The sequence below is a fragment of the Symphalangus syndactylus genome, chromosome 22, assembly GCF_028878055.3.
Source record: "Symphalangus syndactylus isolate Jambi chromosome 22, NHGRI_mSymSyn1-v2.1_pri, whole genome shotgun sequence".
Classification (NCBI taxonomy): Eukaryota; Metazoa; Chordata; class Mammalia; order Primates; family Hylobatidae; genus Symphalangus; species Symphalangus syndactylus.
In genome coordinates this window covers 41,475,661-41,496,459 of record NC_072444.2, presented here as the reverse complement: position 1 = coordinate 41,496,459, position 20,799 = coordinate 41,475,661, and the positions used below count along the sequence as shown (strand labels likewise).

Sequence of the window (20,799 nt, the reverse complement as noted above, 5' to 3'; positions counted from 1 at the left end):
TGAAAAAACCAAAACTACACATTAAAAACTCTAGCACAGGCCAGGTGCGGTGGCTCACGCCTGTAATCCCAGCACTTCAGGAGACCACAGCAGGTGGATCACTTGAGGTCAGGTGTTCGAGACCAGCCTGGCTAACACATGGTGAAACCCCATCTCTACTAAAAAAGTACAAAAATTAGCCGGGCATGGTGGTGGATGCCTGTAATCCCAGCTACTCAGGAGGCTGGGGCAGGAGAATTGCTTGAACCTGGGAGGCAGAGGTTGCAGTGAGCTGAGATCACACCACTGCACTCCAGCCTGGGCAGGAGTCTCAAAAAAAAAAAAAAGCAACAACAACAAAAAAAAACCTAGTATAATAAAGGCCAGTCACTTAGCTGTACTTCAGGGAAGAATCAACGTGTGATGCATGAGTAAGTGTCGCACTTCCAAAGAAAAGAAAAAGGCTGTCAGCTCATGAGCAATCTATTTTCAGGGGCCAATTCAGTTACGGCTGAGTATTCCAGCATGTTTTTTCTTTTGACATGTAATTCTAACCTACAAATTTAGCTGAACTAATGATTTCTATATTGACCAAGTTCAGCCCATAATGAATTTTAATCTCACTCTATGGTTAAGAATGCTAATTGTTCCATCATAAATTATAGTGCCCAAATTAACATAACTACAATATTACTATCTGATGAACAGATTATTTACCAGATTGGCCATAACAATGGTGTCCACAATGACCGGGTTGGCTGAAGTTCCTAAGGTAAACTGCAGTCCCCGTGGAGGTTGGCCTGTGGTGATGTCGTAGCAATGACCTTCCAGTAACAGGTACTCCAGCTCATACTCAGCAGCCACTACACTGTCCACCTGCAAGCCAAAATCCAATCACTTGAATGCACTCAGAGACAACATGAATAAATCTGAAATGCATTATGCAAAGTAAAGGAAGCAGACGAAAAGGACTTACATAATATATGATTATATTTTAAGAAATTCAAGAAAAGACAAAACTATAATGACAGAAAGCAGACCAGTTGTTGCCTGAAACCAGGCGAGAGGAGGCTACTGTCTGCAAAGTGGTATAAAAGAACTTTCTGGGGTAATGGAAATGTTCTGCATCTCGGCTATGGTGGTGGTTAATGACTGGATACAATTATAAAAACTGGGTTGGAAAGAGAAAGGAGAAAAAAACAGTAAAGGCGTTATTCTAAAAATATTAATGAGGATAAGACAGTAAATGTTGAAAAAAATTAAAGACCTAAATGCAAAGACATCCTGTAGTCATGTATCAGTAGAAAAACTTGCACACAACATTCATAGCAGCATTATTCATAACAACCAAAAAGTAAAAACAACCCAAATGTCCATTCGTGAAAGGATAAATAAAATGTGATATGTCCATAAATAAAATATTATCTGGCAAGTTAAAAAGAATGAAGCGTTGATACATACTACAGCATGGATGGATCTTGAAAACAATTTGTTATGTGAAAGAAGCCAATTACAGAAGCCCACATTTGATTCTATTTAGACAAAATGTCAGAATAGGCAAATCCATAGAGACAGAAAGTAGACTAGCAGTTGCCAGTGGCTGGGGAAATGGAGAGTGACTGCTAATGAATATGGGGCTTTTGCTGGGGATGCTGAAAACATTCTAAAATTGCATAGTGGTGATGGCTCCACAACTCTGTGAAGATACTAAAACCTCTCAACTGTACACGTTAATGGGGAAAATTTTATGGTATATGAGTTCCATGTGAATAAAGCTGTTGTTTAAAATAATATCATACCCGAACACTGATGTCTCAGAGGCCCACCTAGACTATGATTCAATCTGCTGTATTATACATGATTAAGTCTTTGGAAGCAGTGATATGGTCTTACCTCTTCTAAATAAATATTATCAAGATCATATGGTGTTCTGACAGATTCTACCATCCAGCTCTCAGGTGTGTTCAAATTCAGAGTGAACAGTGGAGACTGAGGCATATCCAAAAATTTTGCGATTGGACCCTTAGCAAAACTATTGTCTGAAGTGAAAGAAATCTCTGGTTCTAAGACATAACGGTAAAAGCTGAAATTGAAAAGGAAAGTGTTAGATATTTTTCTATGTGACAACAGTACTTGAGTGTACAAGCCCTTACACAGGTAAACAACTGGTTAAAACAAATTAGATTTAGAGGAGTACCCTTCCAGATTGGGAAAAGTGTTCCCAAAACCGTCTTTGACCTAACGATGCCTCCTGTGGTTGCTGCAGATGCAAGAAAAGGCAAACAAGGACAGCACTGAGGAGTGCTCAGTGGTGGCCTGTGGTGATGTCGTAGCAATGACCTTCTAGTAATAGCTACTCCAGCTCATACTCAGCAGCCATTATACTGTCCACCTGGCAAGCCAAAATCCAATCACTTCAACGGAGGCCACTCCTTCACATGGATGGCTGTCAGGGTCCCAGTTAGGTCCTGGGCATTTTCCTCCCTTCAGGGAGGATTCATTTTTCTCTTTAAAACCAATTCCTAAATGCTGATTGAGCTCTCAGACTAGTCCTGAAAACACTAATAATGTAAACATTTCCCCTATACGAGAATAATGGTGGAAGCTGGGAACCCTTTGGTTACTTGCAAATGCTGTTCCAATCCACTTAGAAGTTAACCTATAAAACACAGCACACTGGCAAGTTAGAAATTTCCCACAGCCACAACACTAACTGCTTTTTGTATCACTTTTCATAAATGCCCCTTCCAAAGCTCATGACAATATATAGCTAAGCAAGCTTCCTCTAACACGTATATTCCAACTTGAAATGAATATTGTTCTTTTAAGATGAAAAGCACAAATGGGGCCAGGTGTGGTGGCTCACACCTGTAAACCCAGCACTTTGGGAAGTGAGGCAGACGGATCACTTGAGGTCAAGAGTTCGAGACCAGCCTGGTCAACATGGTGAAACCCCGTCTCTACTAAAAATACAAGAATTAGCTGGGCGTAGTAGTGTGCGCCTGTAATCCCAGCTACCAAGAAGGCTGAAGCAGGAGAATCGCTTGAACCCGGGAGGCAGAGGCTGCAGTGAGCCAAGATCATGTCACTGCACTCCAATCTGGGTGACAGAGTGAGACTCCGTCTTGAAAAAAAAGAAAAGGCACAAATGCAAGCAGCCTGGGGTAATGCCACCTAAATGCTACAAACACACTATGTTCTTAGAACTTCTGATTACAGTGAAATTTGGCAAAACTGAACATTTAGTAAATGACCATTTCAAACATGATGTCCACCTATAAATCCATCTGATCCTCTAACATGCAATATCAGAACTTGGATTCAGTACCATTTCTTCAACTGTTTTCTTACATAGCATGTTTTACCTTTTTAAAGGCATGTCGGAAAGTTTGGATTGGCAGTTCATGAATACTCTCAGATTCATGTTTATCAGCTGAGCCAAAACCTAGAAGGAAAAACAGATGACATAATATTTAGGATTTTTTTCTTCAGAAATTTATTATTTGACACTGAGATATTAATATCTCAAGAAAAGATATAAAGGTAATAACAGCCAGAGTCTGCACTGGAGAAACTTCTGGAAATCACAACTCTACTGCACAATCTACATCACACATACATAGGACGTGGCCAAAAACAGTGGGAAGTAGGCTGCTGCCGCTCACTGCTCCTCACACGAAGGCAGACCCTGTGGGGAAGCAGCAGGCAGATCATGGAAAAACTACAGGCCTCAGAGCCACTGCTCACATGCCAAAGGATGAAAACACAGAGATACCAACACTCACAAAAAAGGTTAGAGATTTATTCCGCAATGAATGTTGGAGCGACTGTGTCTTTGTCGAAGGTCTTTTAAATGTCCTAAAATTGTAACACACTATACATGTCTAAAAGACATGCCAAGACAAAAAATCCATGGTAGTTATAAAAAAGGAAAAATGAAAAAACATATTTATCTCTTTGCCATTATAAATTAAAATACAGCATACCTTAATTCCAGGATGTTTTACTCTAAATGAGGATGTTAATCACTTTTTTAAATTACATGAGGCAGCCAACCACACTTGCACCAACTTTCTAGGGCTGTGAGGTTGTTTCACAGCCACTGTCAATCTTTGTAAAGATTGCCCTGCCCTAGAACCCCATAGCATTGTCCAGTGCCTGTTGAAGACAACTCAAGGAAAACAAAGCTCTCAGTGAATTTCAGAGCATGTGACAACTTCAAACAAAGGTGATGTACGCTTCCTACACGGCGTTCCTACCAAGAGCAAAGGAGCAAGTCTCTGTGCTTCTCTGGTGACAGGGTCAACGACAGCCACGACATCAAAGTATGTCTCCCCTTCCTTCGGCCTCAGTTTGATTGCACTGAAAGATCACAAGGATAAAACATTAACCTGGAGGACACAGGAAACAAAAGTTTTTTTTGTACAATATAACCTTCAACCTTCTTAGCATTTCAAAGAACTTTAGATCTAGAAAGACTAGACCATGACAGTGGCCAACTATATGATTCAGTCTATCCCAAAGGTTGCAAAACCTCAATAATGGATCTGAAATGGATTCAAAGGTCCATGCAAAGAGAGGAAAAACAGCTTGAAATTGTATTTAACCAAAAACTGAGAAAAGCTACTGAAGTTAGCTTCTGATAACATTATGCCAATTTTCACTTCTTGGCAAGAAGAGTACAAAGAGAAAAGGAATAAATCAATTTTTAAAAAATAATGAAAGAACACTCCAGAAAACCTGCAAAACAGAGAAAAAGGAAAAATACAATCACAAAATATTCACTCTCCCAGCCTACTTAGCTGCATCTCTATGTAATCCTTTCTAGATGCCTGTATAAACATTAGTTGTAGATACAGATTAGCAATTTCAAAACAATTTCCTTCCGTCTCTCACTACTGTAGCATAAAGATTTCCACATGCTGTTACACAACAAGCATCCTCTATAGGAAATAATATGCTATTTACCAAATGAAGCTGTCAGAGTTTACTCCAGCTTTTCTTTACTGCTGGGCATAGAGATGGCTTTCAACCTGTAAACAATTTGTACTACCAACTTTCTCCACATTTGGAAATTTCTTTAGAGCCAAGGAAGTACTAGACATGAGATTACGGAGACAAAGGATACAAAGACGTTGTGGCTAATAAGTATTGTCAACCACATTTCCTGAAGAACTAATCAAATTTACAAGGCCAAAAAATAAATTTCACCACATCCTTTGTCAGCATTAAGTTATAGATATTTTGCCTGTTCTTTTCCTTATTTACTTTTTTAGAGACAAGGTCTCACTCTGTAGCCCAGGCTGGAGTGCAGTGGTGTGATCATGGTTCACTGAAGCCTCTAACTTCTGGGTTGAAACGATCCTCTCAATTTAGCCTCCTAAGTAGCTAGGACTACAGACACACGCCACCATGCCAGGCTAATTTATATTTTTTTGTACAGATAGGGGTCTCACCATATTGACCAGACTAGTCTCAAACTCCTGGCCTCAAGTGATCCTCCTGCCTTGGCTTCTCAAAGCAATGGCATAAGCCACTACACCTGGTCCTTGTCTTTTTTTTTTTTTTTTTTTTTTTAAAGACAGTGTCTCGCTCATTCACCCAGGCTGGGAGTATAGTGGCGTGATCTCAGTTCACTGCAACCTCCACCTCCTGGGCTCAAGCAATTCTCGCGCCCCAGCTACTTACAGGCACATGCCACCATGCCCAGCTAATTTGTGTATTGTTAGTAGAGATGGTGTTTTCCCATGTTGGCCAGGCTGGTCTTGAACTCCTGGCCTCAAGTGATCTGCCTGCCTTGGCCTCCCAAAGCACTGGGATTACAGGCATAAGCCATCATGCCCAGCCCCCTTGTCTGTTCTTAACTGAATGGTAACTTCCTGTTGCATGGACTCCCTTGAAGTCACACTGACTTTGGTGACTTAAAAGGAGCAGGGACCTCTAATGAACTTTTAAAAGGACTCAACTTGAAAGGATTCAAAATTATACCCATTTTCGAAAACTGTTAGTTGTTTAAACCATTATACTTTGTTTGCTCTGAACAATACTATAATGTGGTTACGATACTAACCACTACTTTTACTTTTTTTTACCAAACAACATTTACCTAAGTGGGATGAATACAAAAGAACACCACAAAACAGCATAACCAAGAAACCTGGAAACAATTTACAGGCTCATGAAGGTTACTTCACATCTTCACTGCTTTGGAAATAACCATCAGAATAGCTTTGTAACTGTGTTGAGGTAGGTGCTTTCAATCTCTGGCATTGTTAACAATTTCACATTAAGTCCACTGCCAATGATTATTCCTCTAATACAACAAAACTTCTGTTACTCTAATACAACTGTTCTCAAAGTGTGGCTCCAGAGCAGTGGCATCAGCTTCCCCTGGGCATTTGTGAGAAGCATGTCAGGATCCAACCCAGACTTACTCAATCAGAAACTCTGGGGATGGGTCCAGCAATCTGCATTTTAACAAGCTCTCTAAGTAAAAGCCAAATTTTGAGAGCCACTGCCCTAACATAATTTGCACCTCTCTGCTATTCTAGAATTCTAGAAGGAAAAACTCATTAGAAAATAGCATTATACAAAGGCTCACAAGGGAACCAGAGAGAGAGTCTCAAACAGGACTCTACACCATGCCTGCCCACACCAGGTTTGGGGTAGAGTTTCACACAACATGTTCACATTCTGAGCCAGCAGTGTTCCAGGTGATCAGCAACAGGCACACCAGAAATTGACCCTGTGAGGTCCTTTACTTACCCCAAATCTCTAGAACAAGAAAAAGGGACTCGAAAAAAAAAAAAAAAAAAAAAAAAAACAAGGAAAGAGGAGTATTTGTGTGGAAATGGGAACAATATGAACAACATCATGTTTAAAGGTATTCACTATATTGGTCAGAGAAAAGACCAGAATAAAACGAAAAGTGACAGAGACAGGAACAAGATTTGGAGATGATACACATTTGCCTATGGTTCGCAGAGTAAATGTCAAAGAATGCTGTGCTTAGTAGCATTAATGCACACAGGAATCCCCCAGGAGCAACTTGTTAAAATGCAGATGCTGATTCCTCAGGACTGGTGTGGGTCCAAAGCCTGCATTTCCAACAGGCTCCCAGACAATGTCTTGCTGCTGGTCCATGGACCACACTTTGAGGGCAAGAATATACATTAACTGATGGTTCAGATCTTTCTATTTCTAGCATAAATGAGAAACTTCTGAGTTAAATGTAATAAATATTCATTTAACTGACACAACTCCCAATAAGAGGAATTTCTCTAACAGGAATTATAATTTGTCTCATAATAGAATTTATAATTAAGGTATTTTAATTATACAAAACATGGAGACCCATGGAGAAGAAGATTTCTAAAAAGGGAAGAGGTCTTTGCTCAGGACTCGCTACCTTGGACAAGAAGGGTAAACAAGATGGCAGGCTGATTAGGAAAGGTTTCCTCCCACTGGTGACTAATGAGTTACTTCCTGAAAGTTCACAAAACATTGAGAAAATGGGTGCAATCTGGGTGCTAATGGCCAAATTCAACAAGGATTATCCAGGAGCCATAAGAATCTTCACCCACTGCTGACATAAAAAATTAGGACACACAAACAGTGCAAACAGAGAGGGCCTCCATTCCAGCCTACAATCATCAAATGATCTGACTGTGCAAACCTGATCCCCACAAGGATTGGTCATAAAAAAACACAGGTCCACTAAACCAAAGTCCAATCCATGCCAGACTAATCAGCTCAGAATCACAGAGGAGCAGGACACAGGCATCTATATTTAAAGCCTCCCTGGGGATTCCAAGGCACAATCAGTGTATTACATGTATATACTTGCCAGCTATAGCAAAGGCTATATACATTACTGTGCAGGGCTCTTTCCTAGAAACAATTAAATCTAATCATGAAGAAGCAACTCAGACTGTGAGACATTCCATAAGACAACTGTCCTGGACTCTTAAAAAATGTCATCATAAAAGACCAAAGACTAGAAAAAAAAAAATGGCAGAGAACTCTTCCAGATTAAAGGAGACCAAAGAGACACAACTCTGTAATATGTAATCTGGACCAAAACAAATACAAAAAACAGTTGTAGAAGGTCATTACAAAGATACTGGAGACATGTGAATAGAAATTGTGTTTAATATTACTGTATCAAGGTTACATTTCTGAGGTCAGCTAACAGTACTGCGGAGAAGTCCTAGCACTCAGGATACACATGCAGAAAACGTCAGACATGTTACATCAGGATGTCTGCAATATATTTCCAAATGGTGCAGGAAAAAATATGACCATGTGTGTATGCAAACATATAAATAAACTACTAAAGCAGTTACTAGAAGTACTACACAAACACACACATGCAGACACACGCACACAACATGCACATGTGCAATGACAGAGATAAAGCAAATGTGACACACCAACAACTGGTGTATCTAAGTGAAGGATATTTGGGTGCTCATTATATTAGTCTTTCAACTATTTCTAGGTTTTAAACTTTTCAAAACAAAAAAGTGAAGAACAAAATGGCAAACTCCTCCATTATGCTAAGCTTATTTAAAACAAAAGTTTTCGGCCAAGCACCTTGGAAGGCTGAGGCAGGTGAATAACTTGAGCCTAGGAGTTTGAGACCAGCCTGGGCAACACGGTGAGACCCCATCTCTATAAAAAATACAAAAACTAGCCAGGCATGGTGGCAAGCGCCTGTGGTCCCTTCTACACAGGAGGTTAAGGTAGGAAGATCACTTGAGCCCAGAAGGCGGAGGGTGTAGTGGGCTGAGATCACGCTACTGCACTCTAGCCCAGATGACAGAATGAAACCCTGTTGTTGTTGTTTTTTAAAAAGTTTTCAATAAAAGATGAATGAGACAAGTACTTTAATAATCTGTTTATTTTACTATTATTATGATTTTGAGATGGAGTCTTGCTCTGTCTCCCAGGCTGGAGTGCAATGGCACGATCTCTGCTCACTGCAACCTCCGCCTCCTGGGTTCAAGCGATTCTCCTGTCTCAGGCTCCCGAGTAGCTGGGATTACAGGTACCTGCCACCATGACTGGCTAATTTTTCTATTTTTGTAGAGATGGAGTTTCACCATGTTGGCCAGGCTGGTCTCAAACTCCTGACCTCAGGTGATCCGCCCGCCTCAGCCTCTCAAAGTGCTGGGATTACAGGTGTGAGCCACCATGCCCAGCCAATCTCTGCTTATTTTTTTGTGAGACAGGGTCTCAGTCTGTTGCTCAGGCTGGAAGTGCAGCAATGCAGTCATGGCTCACTGCAGCCTCCACCTCCAGAGGAGCTGGGACAACATGCACATGCCACCACACCCAGCTAATGTTCTAAAATGTTTTTGTAGAGACAGGGTCTCCCTTTGTTTGCTGGTCTCGAGCTTCGGGGCTCAAGCAATCCTCCCACATTGGCCTCCCAAAGTGCTGGAATTATAAGCATGAGCTACCTTGACCTGCCTGTGTTTATTCTCGAATTTAAGAAAAGTACAACTTCTCTGTTTAATTAAATGCAGTCTATTTTCTACTACAATGGTGCACTCTGAGTTATTTCAGATTCATTTAGAAGTGTCAGTTTTCATACAACTGAGATTTGCATACGAATTTTATATACCAACACAAATACATACATGTGAAAACTGCACACCAAATGTTCCATTCCTATAAGAACTTATATATAAATCCTATATGAAAATGAACGAGCTGAGGTAAAGGCAAATGTAAGAGTTTAATATTCAAGAATATGCACAAATTCAACATTAATTCTATACCTGTGTCTGTCTTCAAAAAACTGGTACTCGATTCTTGCATCTCCTTTTGGTTGTGCTGACAGAAGAGCATCCACCTTCATTACCAAGTCGCTTGCCCTGAAAGAAGGGGTTAGAGAAATCTTAGCATCTTTTTAACTGAAAGTTTTCCAATTATTGCCAAACATATCATCAGCCCAAATACTGAATTCTACCAAGACGGTTTCAACAAGGTATAAAGTCTGTACTGATAGGCATGAGAAAGAGTGATTAGTGGTATAACCTTGGAGAAATTACTCACTTTCCCACATGTGAAATGGAGACAGCACCTACTCTGCATGACTCTAGTAAAACTGCACAACTCTGCAATGCACCTAGCTGAGGCCCTGGCCCATTACAGGCTGTCAGTATTATTTACATTCTCCCTTGTCCTTTTAAAACTATTACTTTTTATGACTATTAGAGCAATAATTCACTGGAAAATAAATATAAAGCCGAAAATTGAAATTACACATAATATCAAGTAATAAGCTCTGATATTTTGGCTCATAATTCTATATTTTTAAATACACATAAACAAATTATACTGGCAACCTGCTTTTTCACTTAAAAACATATTATAAAAATCTTTTCCTTGGTTAATAAATACAGTGATATTTCAATATTTTTGTTTGTTTGTTTGTTTGTTTGAGTCAGGGTCTCACTCTAGTTGCCCAGGGCTCGATCTCAGCATCCTCCACCTTCCAGGCTCAGGTGATTCTCCCACCTCAGCCTCCCGAGTGGCTGAGACTACAGGCGAGCACCACCAGGCCCAGCTAATTTTTATGTATTTTTAGTACAGACAGGGTTTTAGTACAGACCAGGCTGGTCTTGAACTCCTGGGCTCATGCAATCTGCCCGCCTCGACCTCCCAAAGTGCTGGGATTACAGGCGTGAGCCACCGTGCCCATCCTATTTCAATATATTTACGACTGCATGTTATATTTATGGACACAAAATAATCTAAATATTAAACCAACTATTGAACATCTATGTTGTTTCTAATTTCACTATTACAATTAACACTGAAGTAAACCACTTTAAAAAGAATTTTATTGTCCCTGCCTCTTCTAAAATTGATTTTTTTTTTTTTTTTTTTTTGAGACGGAGTCTCACTCTATCGCCCAGGCTGGAGTGCAGTGACGCGATCTCAGCTCACTGCAAGCTCTGCTCCCCGGGTTCACGCTATTCTCCTGCCTTAGCCTCCCGAGTAGCTGGGAACACAGGCGCCCACCACCACGCCCGGCTAATTTTTTGTATTTTTAGTAGAGACGGGGTTTCACCGTGTTAGCCAGGATGCTCTCAATCTCCTGACCTCATGATCCACCCGCCTCGGCCTTACAAAGTGCTGGGATTACAGGCGTGAGCCACCGTGCCCGGCCTAAAATTGATTTCTAACTGAAAAAGATCTTGAACTAAACCTGAAAAAAAAAAAAAAAACTCCAATTTGCTGAACCAAACACTAAATCCTGAATAAGAATTTTAAAAAAGCACTGTGAATGTATCTGAACTGTAATTAAGCCTATACATTTTCTATGAACCCAGCAAATATATCAAATTAACTATTTTGGTTCAACTTCTCAATATAAATGCCAAATATATATAATACAGGCCATTCTCTTCCTGTGATGTGTCAACATGGTTACAAAACATGTCAAGGGGCACTTGGTTACGTGGACTGGGGTGAGCAGGCCAACAAGAAACTCCCTGAAGGCTGATGAAGTACAATGATCAAAGTGTACAGAGCCAAGCTTCAGGGCAGCCTTGGGGATGCAGATTGGGTCATGAATGATAGCTGTGGCTGTCATGGGGAAGGCGGCCACTCCAAGGTGGAGCAGCTCTGGCACTAATGAAAACCCAATGCATACAAGGTAATTTTGGGAAGCCTAAGAGTTTTAGCGTTAGTCTTTTGGCCCCATGACTACCTGATTTCCCTAAATTCACCCAGGAAAGATCGAGAGCCATCTCTCATTGGCAAAAGGCAAGTCTTCTAGGCACAGTCTGGCAATTATATAGCCCAAGAAGACTCCAAGGAGCTCCCTGCAGTGGTCCAACAGCATGCCACACCAAGCCTATGCCTGTGACATGGCTGCTTCGAGTCATGAGTACCTCCTGGCCTACGTCAGGGAAGCGTTTCACAGGTCGGGACAAGGGGTATCACTCAGGAGCCACTGAGGTTAAGAGGGATCCTCCTTATTTGTAGCCCCAGTATTGGCCAAAACGAGATTTCTTCCCAGGTCATACAGGACATGGCAACAGCTGACTTTGACAGCTATCCAAGTCAACACTTCTCTGAAACATGCTCTCGAACTCTGCAGCATGATGATGTAAGAAAAAAACCCAGCAGAACTTTTTTTTTTTTTTTTCTTTGAGACAGAGTCTCACTCTGTCACCCAGGCTGGACTGCAGTGGTGCAATCTCAGCTCATTGCAACCTCCCAAGCAGAACTTTAAAATTTTATATCTTCCAACTATGCATCAAAGAACACATCTCCACAGAATGGGAGAAAATGTTTACAAATCATGTATCTAGTAAGAAAGTGACATCCAGAATGTATAAAGAACTGCTACATCTCAATGACAAAAAAACAACGCGATTAAAAATGGGCAAAAGACTTGAATAGACATTTTCCCAAAGATATACAAATGGCCAATCTGCACATGACAAGATGCTCAACATCACCAACCATTAGGGAAATGTGAATCAAACCACAAGGAGACAGCACTTCATACCCATGAGGATGGCTATTATAAAAAGCAAACAAACAAACAAAAAAACCCCTGAGAAAATTACAAGTGTTGTGAGGATATGGAGAAACCGGAACCCTTGAGCATTGTCACTGGGAATGTAAAATGGTACAGCGACTGTGGGAAAGGTATTGTGGTTCCTCAAAAAATTAAACATAGAAATAGATCCTCCAACTACACAGTCATCTGATATTTAATGCAGAAACTACATATATGTAACAGTGGACTCCAGGGTCCATCCAAACAATTTACTTTCTTCCATTAAGAAAATAACACACTAAAATATACCAGCTTATAATAACACTGAAAATTAAAATTAAAAAACCAACAACAACCAATTCATCATCACCTTTGAAGATGCAAGGGAAACAACTCAGTATTCTGCACTGGTAAATAAAAGAAAGATTTAAACTGCCTTTCCTTTCCTGAACAAAATAAAACTGAAGGATAATCAAATAGATAATGATGAAAAGTATCACTTTACCTAACTACTCCAGGTAATAATTAAACTAGCCTCTTTACTTCTGCATATATTTGAAATTTTCCACAACCAAAAATTATAAAAATAAAAAGAGAGAACTAATTCAGTTCTTTAACTAGTACCCTACAAAATAAATTATCTTGTTTCAAGAGAAGCATACATTAAAACTGGAATTAAAGAGTATTATTAGATTTTAAAACTGGAAACAAAGCACCTTGGGATATGTAGTATGAGTAACAGCATACAATTCTAACTGATCAATGAGGAAAGTCCAATTATATAACCCGTGTAATTCCTCCTATGGCAAAACTTACACATCTTCTTCTACCCGAAGCTGTTGAATATGAGATTTTATTTTCTGTCCTGAGGTTTTTAAGATGATATTTTCGAGGAGGTGGAAATCGTCTTGATTAAAGAGCTCACTATCCTCCAGTGGCCCAATGATCTGTGAAAGAGAGAAGAGCGGGTGCTCAGGGCTGGAAGGCTGCCTGCACTCAGCAAGCTGGTAAGGAACCCTCTGGTGTCCTCAGGCTACCTCATACACCAGATCACCTTAAAGACCTGAGACAGGTACATGTCTAGATAAAATCAGTGAAATAATACAAAGTGAAGCCCCAAACAAATACTTGTAGTTATTTACTTATCGATTCCTCAAGGACACAGTGTAAACCTGTGTACATCACAGTATGTTACTGTAAGCAACTCCAAAGTAAAATAAAATTATAATGTAGTTTTCATTAATTCTCCCTGCATAAAAACAACAAAGGCTACTTTATGTGTCAAAGTCCGTACTGATCGACTTTCTGAGAGCCACCACACTCTCACCGCCTCGCACAATGGCAGGACACAAATCGACAGCAGGAAAGCTCCATATGGGGTTATTTATCTATGTCAAAAAGCACAGCTCCTTGGAAATAGGAGGCAGAAACATCAATGGCACTTCATAAGCCCCAATCACCTTTGAAAAAAGAGTGGCTCTGTTTGAAGAGTTTACTAGCTTCAGAGGAGAATGCTGCAAAGACTGTTCACGGATCTAATGTGAAGTCAAGCTTGACAAATCCTCACCCTTCCATTGCTGATCACTGCCCTCTGTCCCTTCTTCAGCTTCAGAACATCCCTGCAGTACACGGCATGAGACAAAATGAAATCCATTTTGGAAGACTCAAAGACCTCTTTAAAAAGACTGAAATCCATTCCCTAGGAAAGTAATCATTATTAAGGAAAAATAGTTGTTATTAAGGAAACCATATAAAGAAATAAACACAGTGAGTAAACCATAAAATTTATTTCCCTGGAAAGTAATAACTAATTTTCATAATTAACATTAAGATGTGTCAATTCTCCAGGCTCCCTGCCATCTCCCTCCTACTTAGAGTAACTGCTATTTCCTTATCTTTTCCTGTGATTTGTTTGACTAGCAGACTATTCATCATTCCTTTACTCTGCATTTTTAAATCTTGCTAATTTCCAGTGACAGCCTCCTTTCCTAACTGAAACATCAAATAGCGTATACTCATCATTCTGTAAAAAATTTAAAAACTACAAAACTGTGTCAAAAAAATAAGTAGCATAAAATATAAATGAATAAACACAGGCGTATTCTGGAAACACATCAAGAACATATAAGCTTTGAACCCATAGGTGGCTCAAATCTCCGTTTTTTGTTCTATAAATAAGCCATATTGTCTCTTTTAAAAACTGTGCATAACAAACGGCCCCATACTTAAAACACACAAAAACTCAAATCATGCACCACACGAAAGCTAGGCAAGGTTAAACGTAATAAAGGGAATGTGACAGAATTACTTCTTGGAAATATTCTTCCAAATTAAAAAAAAATTCCCTGAGACTCAGGACTAAAATGACAAATCATGATCATGAACCAGACACGTAAGCTGCAGTGGGGGAGCTTCCGTGGCAGACAGAATGGGGCAGCCTCATGAGAGGCTCAGAGCCTTACCCCAACAGAGAACTCCGCAATGTCAGCTCCTGCAGCCAGGGCCTCTGCAGCCCCCTCCTTGGTCATTTTGGTGATGAAGTTCTTAGCAGCGTTGGAAGTCTGAGTTTGGAGAGCTGCCCAGATTGCTCTGGAGATCTGAGTGTTCTCATAGCTTATCTCTTTGGCAGGATTATTGATCATGCTTATTCTAACATTGTTACTGGATTTCTGTTCACAAAATGGGAAATGGGAGTCACATTGTAGATATTTTTGAACTTAAAAAGCAGCATTAACATCAGTCATGTTCAATAAGTAGCAAATAATATCTCTCTTAAAAGTCTCAGGCGGGGCGCAGTGGCTCATGCCTGTAATCCCAGCACTTTGGGAGGCCAAAGCGGGCGGATCATGAGATCAGTAGTTCGAGACCAGCCTGGCCAACAGAGTGAAACTGCCTCTACTAAAAATACAAAAAATTAGCCAGGCATGGTGGCAGGCGCCTGTAATTCCAGCCACTCACAAGGCTGTGGTAGGAGAATCGCTTGAACCTGGGAGGCAGAGGTTGCACTGAGCCAAGACTGCACCATTGCACTCCAGCCTGGATGACACAGTAAGACTCCGTCTCAAAATAAAAAAAAAAAAAAAGAAAAGGAAAAAAAGAAAAGTCTCAGGTAGTTCTCTTCCGCATTCAGAATAAAATTAAAATGCCATCATCAAGCATTCAAAACCTTACATGAAGTGGCCCCCAGCCCACCTTTCCAACTTCATTTCTTACCATTCCGGTAAATATAGCATAAATTACAGACCCTCAGAGTCCTATCTTTACCCAACACAGTTTATATTCTTATACCACACATTTTGTATTCTTCTAACGCACTTGTGTTAGAAGTGTTTTCAGTGCTCTGCTCAAACCCTTCTTCATTCATACGGCCTTCCCACATTCCTAGTACAATTCAGTCTCTCCCTGGGTGAAAAGACAAGAATCCAAGTGGAAGAATATACCCAGGACACACAAAGCCAAAAAAGAGCTTGTACCAATAACATAAGCAATAGAAATTTATATTTGGGTGTACCAAAAGACATACGAGAATATTCATCACACAGTCTTATAATAGCACCAAGCTAAAAACCCAACTGTCCTTCAAATAGCTTAAACAAATAAAACTTTGTGGTACGGCTATATGATATAATACTACAGAATGAAAAAGGACTATATACCCCTACTTGTAATATCATGAATAAATCTCACAAAAGATTGGGTAAAGAAACCAAACACAAATGAAATCGCATAAGATTCCATTTTAATAAACTAAAAGGTAGGCAAACTTATTCTCTAATATGAGAAGAGTGAAGAGGGGTGGTGTCTGGGCACAAGTGTGGGAGAGCTTTCAGGAATTTGAGAATTCTCTATTTTTTGACCTGAGTGGTGGTCACAAAAGCGTGTTCTCTTTGTGACACTGTGTATCCTATGATTTGAGCACTTCTTGTGAACCTACATTTTACTTCAATTAAAATAGTTACTAAAAAATGTAACTCTCCTTCCCCATTCTCCTACCCCACTACCATTTGAAGATTTACCATTTGTGTTAGAGTGCCTTTCACATATAACTATCGCCCTTAGCTAGAACTGCCCTGTTCTAACTTTGCATTGACCACAGCATTTGGTCCACTCCTTGAACAATAAAGGCACCCGGCACATGAGTAAAACCGAAACCACCTGGATATTTCCTCATTTCAGTAAGCCTTCCCAGGTACAGGGTGGAAAGGGGACCATGAGGTGGGTTGTGAGGTATGGATGAAGATGCAAACTGAAACAGCTCAGGAAAAAGAATTTTGACATCTCATCCTGTAACGATGACACTCTCCCGAAGAATCAGCTGCTACCCAACCACCTGCCACTGCTCAAGCCCAACTATTAATGGCAGCATATCTTTTCAGAACACCTATGTATGTGTCCCTCAGTGCATCTGGATCTACTTCTACGAAACACACACTCTACCATTCCTGTGTGCTACTACCCACACGCCCAGACCTCTGTCATGGTAAGGACCCCATCTCCCGATACAGTACACAATTGCTGGAGCAACTCTACTCCAAGAACATGAACAGGTATGCGATAAAACTTGTCTATGATGAGGATCTCGCTATTTATTTTTTTCTCTACAAGAATCTATCCCGTTCAACAAAGCCTGGATACTGCAGTCTTAGATCACTTTTCTTGAGAGCTGGCAGATCTGTAGAGATACAATGCTCCGTTCCCTCGAGCAGAAAGCAGGACTCCCAAGTCCCACTGAACAATCAGAGCCACACAGTGACGCCCATGAGGACAACTACAGCCTCAAACAAAAATATAAAATGAAGTCATAGATACTTGCCTGATGTTTGATGGCATCATACAGTAACTGCCGTCCAGAAGGGCTATCAAAATCCCCAACAATCCAAAAAGTTACTGGCCTAATAAAAGAATCATCTGTAGAAAAACAAAAACAGCTAATTGAGTTGGAGGAGAAAAGCACATTCTGTGTTTCAACATTCTGAAAATGAAACTGACCAAATAATTTGTAAGAACCATGCAAAAAGAAGAAAATGACAAGCTTAATAAAGATAGAAGAAAAAGTGGTAAACCTTTACTATAATGAAAGCAAGGGAATCTTCCAGAGTTTAGTTACAGACTAGGAACATGCACTGATTAATTCTACTGATTAATGCACTGGTCTGGGTATCTGTTAGCATGTAAAATGAAAAACAGCCTTTGAACATGTAGGTAACATATTGTCATTTTTAATCATACTAATTTGTAATTTTCTGAAACTAATCCTTTACAAATGTTTATACAAAATTTATCTACATTGGCCGGGCGCAGTGGCTCACGCCTGTAATCCTAGCACTTTGGGAGGCCGAGGCGGGTGGATCACTTGAGGTCAGGAGTTCAAAACCAGCCTGGCCAAAATGGTGAAACCCCGTCCCTACTAAAAATACAAAAAATTTAGCTGGACGTGGTGGCAGGTGCCTGTGATCCCAGCTACTTGGAAGGCAGAGGCAGGAGAATCACTTGAAATCACTTGAACCCAGAAGGTGGAGCTTGCAGTGAGCCGAGATCACGGTACTGCACTCCAGCCTGGGTGACAGAGCGAGACTCCATCTCAAAAAAAAAAAAAAAAAATTATCTACATTGACATAGCTTCGTGTTACCCACAGATTCCAGAAACAGTACAATTAAGTGTTGATAAATTCTAAACTACAATGGTCACTGAAACCAAAGAAGAAAATTAAGAAATAGAACATTCTGAAGTTTGAAGTTACCATAAACTTCCTTGGAGGACATTCCTGGACAAAGGTAAAGAGAAAAGAGTAGAAAAAAAAGAAAGCATCATTTCTGTAATGAATGCCTACTGTAAGAATCTAAAGTCTAAACAATGGCTAACACGGTCTATAGTTCTTCCTGCTGCTTAGTCCTGTCGGCATCATGGTGCTGTCCCAGTACCCTAAGAAACAGTTTCTTTAAAGAACCAGATGGAGTAATTGCTTGTACTTTACATATAGCTGAGAAACCAGAACTTCTCTCGGGGACAGACCACAGCGGGGATTAAAAAAGGCGGTAAAAATAGCTGCCTTAAAATAACAGCCAGTGCTTTTTTGAAGCACTGACCCAAGGGGGACAGAATCTGTCCACCACTACAAGGCGTCATTTTACACAATCTCAGCCTAAATAAATACCTCTACATAAAATCAGCTTCAAAGATTATACAAGGCTTTCTAAAACCAACTTTATCTTATAAACCCCAAAATAATATTAACCCTGTACAGTCATTTTTAATTCATTAACCCATAACATCACAAATGTTTTTCCATTTGAACTATGAAATATTTTTCCTTTTGACTAAAGTGAAAAGGTAAAACAGGTAATACAAAATTTATGAAGACATTTGAATTTTTAAACAAATGTATATTTTCAACAAATATACAAAGAATTAAATTTTAAATAGATATGTTCTAGACTCAAAGCATTATAAGAAATAAGAAAAATTATAAAGTCTCTTTCCCTTTTTTATCTTAATTTGCACATTAAGATGAATATGCAAATACTTTCAAAAAAATGTTGAATGCAAGATAATAAGCCTCAAATGGATTACCTTTCTTTGTCAGATAGTTCATACTATTGGCTACAGCAGCAGTCTTGCCTTGGGAATCCAAGACAGTAAATCTAGCATAATCATCCACAAAGAAGTTATCTGGGAGAAAAAATGAAATACCTATATATTAGTTCCAGTTCAACCTATTCTTAATATTCAACTGATGACCTGACTTGATCATAATATAAGATTTATAGAAATGTGTGAGTGAAGTATATTAAGTTCCATGTTTACTAAACAACTTTACAACATGGGCCCCTATCCCTACTGAAGTCACATATCAAAGACACAAGGTTGATGAAAACATACATATCTCACACAGCTATCATATAAGGATGTGTCAGTTTAATGGTTGAAATTCATCCTATTCCCATTCTTGTCACTTGTCAACTGGAGAACAATCTCAAAGAGATTCCCTTAACTCATTTCTCCCTTCCCTAGTCCAATCAGTGGAGTAAGCTCTTCCCGTTCCTACGGAGGAAGCAGGGATAAAAGAGAAAATACATAAGAAAACTGATTTTTATTTTTCAGGTCTAACAAAATATCACCTTTTAAACCCTTAACAGAAATAAAAGGTCATTTTCACTCTTTTTACATATGTCCCTTCTCCAGTTAGTGTCAAAGGGCAATCCTCATTATTCACTTTCCCTCAGATTATTATTCCTAGAATTCCAGTTTCATCAAGTCATTCTCTTGCTCTAAACTACCCAGTAATTTCTTACAGGCTACAAAATGGTCTCCAGCCTAGTATTGTAAACTCTCTGTCTCTAACAATCTCTCCAATCTTAAACATTATTGCACTCTATACAAATGTCAGTCTTCTCATCACAGTCTGTCACACACAGTTTGCCTGCCTACCCACCCATCTATTCATCTGTGCACATGCTCATCCATCTACACTGTCACTCGACAATGCACACTGAACACCTGCTATCCATAGAATACTATCCAGGAAAACAGTAGAAAATAAGTCACACACAGTCCATGATATCGTGTGGGGGAAGGGAGAGCACACCATCCCGGTAAAAATTAGTATCCTACTAAAAAGGTTCCAGGACAGCCAAAGCCAAAGAAACCTGGGTGACGGTGCCACCACCACCAGGTCAGCAAGATGCCAGTGCCTCCTAATTGATGTCTGCACTGTGTTCAGCTGACAGGTGGCATCTTTGCCACTGTAGACTAGCACTGTTTCATAGCTCATTGCTGCAACACTCAATGGAAAGAGAAATTCAAAATCAAAACCGCTATTATGTTCCTTACTCATGTGTATTCCAGAGACAACCCTTCAAATTTAAATAAAAATGATGAAAACAACAAACACTTAGGACGAAGAGCCACAACACGCTCACCTTGCTCTACTGAAACTTCAGGGAAGAGAGGAAAACCCAGCTGTGAAGAAAAAGCTCACTTTCTGGGTATTTCTTTCTCAAATATAAGCCTATATTTACACTTTTTCCTGAGTGTGTGTGTGCTTATGTATGGGGTGTGTGGGTATGTGTGTGTGTGTGTGTGTGTGTATGTATTTTTCCTCTACCTAAAAGAAACTTGCAGTTTCAAGTCTATTAGAGATAGTGCATTAACCACCATAAATAGACTGATATGTTCATTATACTCAACTATAACAATAAATAGCTGGTTATGACTTGATTACACACATCTTTCCTTCCCCAGTGAGATTTCATGGGCTAGTGATGACAGTTCCATCTTATTTCCAGGTGTTTGC

General features: G+C 39.8%; 1 protein-coding gene across 4 annotated transcripts in view; it reads right to left on the bottom strand.

Moving 5' to 3' along the window:
* Nucleotides 1-20,799, bottom strand: part of UGGT1 (UDP-glucose glycoprotein glucosyltransferase 1) — a 110,071-nt gene that overhangs the window by 20,949 nt on the left and 68,323 nt on the right. For 3 of the 4 annotated variants that reach the window (XR_010118991.1, XM_055261458.2, XM_063632109.1), the window contains exons 20-29: nucleotides 19,077-19,175; nucleotides 17,319-17,413; nucleotides 14,968-15,174; nucleotides 14,073-14,204; nucleotides 13,322-13,452; nucleotides 9,765-9,860; nucleotides 4,239-4,341; nucleotides 3,345-3,424; nucleotides 1,873-2,062; nucleotides 697-855 (exon numbers count right to left, since the gene is read on the bottom strand). Coding sequence is in view for 3 of the 4 variants with exons in the window: in XM_055261458.2 (XP_055117433.1) it covers nucleotides 697-855; nucleotides 1,873-2,062; nucleotides 3,345-3,424; nucleotides 4,239-4,341; nucleotides 9,765-9,860; nucleotides 13,322-13,452; nucleotides 14,073-14,204; nucleotides 14,968-15,174; nucleotides 17,319-17,413; nucleotides 19,077-19,175 (1,292 nt within the window). In the remaining variant the exon portion in view is untranslated. Of the gene's footprint in view, nucleotides 1-696; nucleotides 856-1,872; nucleotides 2,063-3,344; nucleotides 3,425-4,238; nucleotides 4,342-9,764; nucleotides 9,861-13,321; nucleotides 13,453-14,072; nucleotides 14,205-14,967; nucleotides 15,175-17,318; nucleotides 17,414-18,246; nucleotides 18,271-19,076; nucleotides 19,176-20,799 lie in introns of all 4 variants that reach the window. The other variant, XM_055261457.2, reaches the window with a different exon arrangement.